Source organism: Schistocerca americana, chromosome 2 (assembly GCF_021461395.2).
Source record: "Schistocerca americana isolate TAMUIC-IGC-003095 chromosome 2, iqSchAmer2.1, whole genome shotgun sequence".
In the NCBI taxonomy this organism is placed as follows: Eukaryota; Metazoa; Arthropoda; class Insecta; order Orthoptera; family Acrididae; genus Schistocerca; species Schistocerca americana.
This window is the reverse complement of record NC_060120.1, coordinates 399,147,779-399,153,778: the sequence shown is the minus strand read 5'-3', so window position 1 is coordinate 399,153,778 and position 6,000 is coordinate 399,147,779. Positions and strand designations below refer to the sequence as shown.

The 6,000-nt window shown below is 35.8% G+C and overlaps 1 protein-coding gene across 1 annotated transcript in view; it reads left to right on the top strand.

Moving 5' to 3' along the window:
* The first annotated feature begins 1,123 nt into the window (after positions 1 to 1,123).
* The window catches only part of LOC124595114 (dual specificity mitogen-activated protein kinase kinase 6), a 49,404-nt gene continuing 44,527 nt past the window's right edge, over positions 1,124 to 6,000 (top strand). The window contains exons 1-4 of the mRNA XM_047133712.1: positions 1,124 to 1,310; positions 1,403 to 1,525; positions 1,635 to 1,686; positions 2,897 to 3,062. Of these exons, the coding sequence (XP_046989668.1) occupies positions 1,519 to 1,525; positions 1,635 to 1,686; positions 2,897 to 3,062 (225 nt within the window). The 5' untranslated portion in view covers positions 1,124 to 1,310; positions 1,403 to 1,518. The remainder of the gene's footprint in view (positions 1,311 to 1,402; positions 1,526 to 1,634; positions 1,687 to 2,896; positions 3,063 to 6,000) is intronic.

The following is a 6,000-nucleotide window of genomic DNA, read 5'->3' as shown; positions in this document are numbered from 1 at the left end:
TTCTTTGACGACGGCAATTTCTCCACCTGAGAGGCTGGCGATTACAAAGTTCCTGGTAGCCAGAGACACTCCAAGGATCTAGAATTTTGTAACGCACTTTCGAAACAAGTATGGAGTGAAATCATACCCAACATATGCGAAGCTATTTAGGCTGTTCTGAAAGAGGACTTTATGTAGCCATGTAAAGCACTTCAATCTCCTAATATATCAATTCGACATGTTACACATGATACTTTTACAATTTCAGACGTGTTTGAGACTTCGTATAATTCGCGTTCTTGTCTCGATCGCTGTAGTCCTTGCGTTTAATTTCCCGGAAACATGCGTGATTCGTAGACCTTTTACTCAGTTCACCAATAAACTCTCTAGAGCACTGACGTGTATCTGCCAATTTCAAATTCCCTGTGGAGACACAGACGAGAAACACTAGACTGAACAAACAGCTGACTCAAACTCGTTTCGCGCATCAGATTTGCGGGGATCTCCTGTCCACTCGCTACGATTTATCTGCGCAGATGTGATTGGTGCCCTAATATTTGGGTACTTTTGTTCAAATCTACAACGCCCACAGCCAGGTCTACGCGTCTCGTATATCTGAGCAAATCTTCTTTCCACATTTAACAATCTGTCTGTCAAGTTGTGATGTTTGCCTTCCTTGGATAAATTTCTGTGAACTCCCAAGGCTTTTAGCCATTTATTTAATTATCAACTATCATATGGTCTATTAGCCTAAGTAATCAGTTGATTATGAGAAATATGTTCTTAACATAAATCCAGGCTGGCAATATAGTTAGCTGTTCTTTGAGTTTCGAGGTATTCTGTAACATAAGTGAAAGAGTAAAGATTCCATACTTCACTGCTTTTCATTACCTCAGCGTTAGATTTGCAATGTGATTATTATTACTATAATAACTTACCATTTGTTTTTTAAAAGTGAAAAAATTCCTATTTTGGATTTGTGATTCCGACTTCAATTGGCACCAAGAAACTTGAAAATAATAAAAGACTATTCAAGAAATGTGCTGCCTTGTGATATGCCGCATTGCAAAAATGTTCTGCGCCACGGCTGCCTGGGCAGCTGGTCATGATTCCGCGCTAGAAGCTTATCTTTGGCCACAGATTTGACATTGAAATATAATAAGTGGAGGCTTGTTAATGGCGGTGAAAATAGTGGCGGTGTATATTCGTGTACCCTTATTTGTTGTTATTTGAGGATGTAGATGTAGGTGGTTGTTTAAGTTCTATGTTCGTGAGGGAATGACTGTGTATTTCTACTACTACATGCATGGAATGTTTGTCAAAATATTCTGGTAGTGAAAATTTGGCGTTTTTCTTTATATTTTACTGTGACTCGTTTGTTATGGTTGATTAGAAAACTTACTTGGTATTGACCAAAACGTAGGCAGGAGAGCTACGCATGTAGAAAATCGCAAAATTTACGAGAAATTTGAAGGTTGCTGTGTATAACGGAAGTAACGAGGCTCCAGTTTACGTCGCTGCCAGACGAAAAAATAAATCATGACAGGTGTAGTAATTTATCTAAATACATTTATAGATTTTAGTAACTTAGTATCGAAAAGACACATTTTCATAAAAAAGCTCTCATATTAAATTTATCTTGTTATTGTTTCTAGCTCGAAGAAAGACGGTTTTGAAAGTAGTTGTACCCGATTCACCGCCAGTATTGTAAGTGCCCTATATTTGTAAGGAAAATTTGTTTAGCCATACAGTTTTTAAGTTTAATGAATTTTTCGATGCATTAGTTTCGTATATCTCATCAATAAATTGTCACGTTTGTGATAATACATTGAGAACAAAAAGATGTGCTGATTGGCTTGACACTGACGATGCCTCTTTTAACAGTAGTGTTATCGTTGGCCGAATAACTGAATCTGATTTGATTTGATGGTAATGTCAGGTGCCCTCCCCCCCCCAATTCAGAATAATGTATGATGTTATCAAGATATCCTATAGCCTTAAATTTTTTGTCAGTCATTAATTTTTCCTTTCATGGCAGAGGTTAGGTTTAACTTCATTAAACTAGTGTTAAGTGTGAGCTGATATTAGGAATTAAGCTAGTCCAGTAATATATATGACTGTGAAGACTCCCTTAAATTGTCTGTCAGGGAATTGAAAACTTACTGACAGTAGCCTTCCCAACATGTTAATCTTGTGTGTAATACATGATACATTTCAGTTCATGTGAAATTATAATTTGTTTGAGACTGTTAGTTTTCTGATACAGTATTATAGCTCAAGAGTGCTCAGTCACCAAACTAGATCTTTTGCATAGTATTGATATCTGTGGAACACACATGCATTTATTTTTCAAAGTAAATGTGTATTGCGCCATGTGTACTGTTTTCAACAAATTCCTTTCGGAGACACAGCAGGCTATGTGTTATGCAGAACACAGTGCTTACTCCTAGTATTGAAATTCTGACGGCAGGTATTCTAAGACAGTTTAAAAAATCCCCTTTGTTTCATGTGTATATCATATATAATGACTGACATTTAAATGAGATTTTACTGCTCACACATGTAATAGAAGGGACTAGAAGATACTGATGTCTAATTTCTATCCTTTGACACAGACCTACATCATTTGATGGTTTAAGTACAAATGCAGATGCTTCCAATTAGGTGTATTCCTCAGTTGGATGCTTAATGTCCATGCAGGAATTTTCTAGAAATTCTTCATTAGACATTCAGCAGATTACTGTATGCTGTATACTTTCTCTTTTAGGTATTATTAAGGGCTTGCATTGTAGAGTTTCATGGAAGGCCCCAAATAAAATTTAACTACTTATTTGTTATGGTCAAATGTTTGTTCCTAGTTGATATGATGATTAAAAATATGACGAATGTATGGATGATTAGAGTTTTTATGATGTAGAACCCCGCCACGAAACCTTGATAAAAGAACAACAATTACTATTGGAGAGAAGACTTTTGTTGTAGAGGCTGATGATCTAGAGAAAATTTCTGACCTTGGCAGTGGTGCCTATGGTGTTGTTGAGAAAATGCGTCATATTCCTAGTGGAACAATCATGGCAGTAAAGGTAAGTCATAGTTCTGATTTTTCTGGAATTGTGTCTGAGACTGGGAAAATTTTTCGTGGGATGAATTATGCAATGTATGCGCCAAAATTTTCTGCAGTTTCCTTTATGCATCATATGCTTATAGATGTACAGTAAAATTGAGTAATTGAGTTGTTGAGGTGTGCACATTGTTTTATGTATAGAAATGATGATATGGTTATGAAGGAGAGTGAATGTATTACTAATAGCCCTATATTTTTAGTTTGCAAAATGTGTGTACCATTGAGTTTATGTTTACTGAGAAAATAACAATAATTGACACTGTTTATTGTGGATGGAGCTGGCTGATGAGCAAGATCCTGGCTAGTGTGTAGTAGTCTCCTCCTTCCCCCCCCCCCCCCCCCTCTCTCTCTCTCTCTCTCTCTCTCTCTGATATGTTGGTTTGTGGTGAGTGATTTGTAGTGTAGCCTGGTGTCATGTTATGCTGTGAAGTGAAAATGTGGTTAGTTGGCAAAGCCCATGAATGTGAGTGTGAAATGACAGTTGTAACTGGTCTGTAGTATTGGCTAATGTCTAAATTCATCCATATTTAACACACTTTTCAGTGTAAAAACCAAAACTACAGGATAATTAGCAATGTGTCTTACACAGTGAACAATTTTGATGCGCACTTTGTGTATGTCATTCATAAAGTATGAAAAATATGTGGAGTACACTATGTGTAGAACTTTTGCCAAGTACTGCTTACATATTAAGGAATGCATTTTTCATAACAGCTTGCAAAAAGTAAACATGTCACTGCCAGCACTAATAATCAATTAAACAGTCAGAGGAAAACGAAATCTTAAGACAGCCACCAGAACAAGCACAAATAGAACACGAAGTGACACACATGTTAGATATAGAAGGAAAATTTTCAGCTGACATATATAGAATACAAAGACACAAATACAGACATTAGACCATTCTTGCATAGACCGCCAAATAACCCACAAGTCGAAACAACAATAAAAACTATCAACACAATCATACACAACAAAATAAATGAAAACACTAATATGGAAGAGTTACAACTACTGTTTTATATAGGAGCACTCACTACACTAAATATACACACTGGGCAGAGATCAGAACCAACCAACACACAGAAGAAACCCACAAAACCAACATGGCAACACAGGCTACAGATCAGAATAGAAAAACTGAGAAAAGACATCGGACAGCTAACACAATTTATAACAAATGAAACGTCAGAAAAAAAAACGAAAAAAGGTTAGGTAAAATCTCACAACAAGAAGTGATAGAGCAATTAGATGAAAAGAAGCAGAAATTACAAGCATTGGCCAAACGACTTAGAAGATACAAAAAAAGTGAAAATAGAAGGAAACAAAACCAAACATTAAACACAAACCAAAAGAAATTTTAGCAGACAATAGATAACACACACATTAAAACAGACAATCCACCAAACATAACAGACATGGAACACTTCTGGAGCAACATATGGTCAGACCCGGTACAACATAACAGGTATGCACGGTGGATACAAGCAGAAACAGATACATACAAGATGATACCACAAACGCCTGAAGTGATAATTTTGCAACATGAAGTCGCCCAAGCAATTAATTCTACTCACAATTGGAAAGCCCCTAGAAAAGATAAAATAGCAAATTTCTGGCTAAAGAAATTCACCTCAACACATTCACATCTAACTAAATTATTTAACAGTTACATTGCAGACCCATACACATTCCCTGATACACTTACACATGGAATAACTTATCTGAAACCTAAAGATCAAGCAGACACAGCAAACCCAGCTAAATATCGCCCCATAACATGCCTACCAACAATATACAAAATATTAACTTCAGTCATTACACAGAAATTAATGACACATACAACACAGAACAAAATTATAAATGAGGAACAAAAAGGCTGTTGCAAAGGAGCACGAGGATGTAAAGAGCAACTGATAATAGATGCAGAGGTGACATATCAAGCTAAAACTAAACAAAGGTCGCTACACTATGCATACATTGATTACCAAAAAGCTTTTGATAGTGTACCCCACTCATGGTTACTACAAATATTGGAAATATACAAAGTAGATCCTTAATTGATACAGTTCCTAACAAAAAATTGGAAAACCACACTTAATATCCAAACAAATTCAAATAATATCACATCACAGCCAATACAGATTAAGCGTGGAATATAGCAAGGAGACTCATTAAGTCCTTTCTGGTTCTGCCTTGCTCTGAACCCACTATCCAACATGCTAAATAATACAAATTATGGATACAATATTACTGGAACATACCCACACAAAATCACACATCTGCTATACATGGATGATCTAAAACTACTGGCAGCAACAAATCAACAACTCAACCAATTACTAAAGATAAAAGAAGTATTCAGCAATGATATAAATATGGCTTTTGGACTGTAAGAAAAATAGCATAGTCAAGGGAAAACACACTAAACAAGAAGATTATATATTGGATAACCATAGCGACTGCATAGAAGCGATGGAAAAAACAGATGCCTATAAATATCTAGGATACAGACAAAAAATACGAATAGATAATACAAATATTAAAGAAGAACTAAAAGAAAAATATAGACAAAGACTAACAAAAATACTGAACACAGAATTGACCCCAAGAAACAAGACAAAAGCTATAAATACTTATGCTATACCAATATTGACCTACTCATTTGGAGTAGTGAAATGGAGTAACACAGATCTAGAAGCACTCAATACACTTACACGATCACAATGCCACAAATATAGAATACATCACATACATTCAGCAACTGAAAGATTCACACTAAGCAGAAAGGGAGGAGGAAGGGGATTTATCATCTCTACATTATGGACAGGTAGACAATTTAAGAAAATTCTTTATAGAACGAGCAGAAACTAGCAAAATACACAAAGCAATCACTC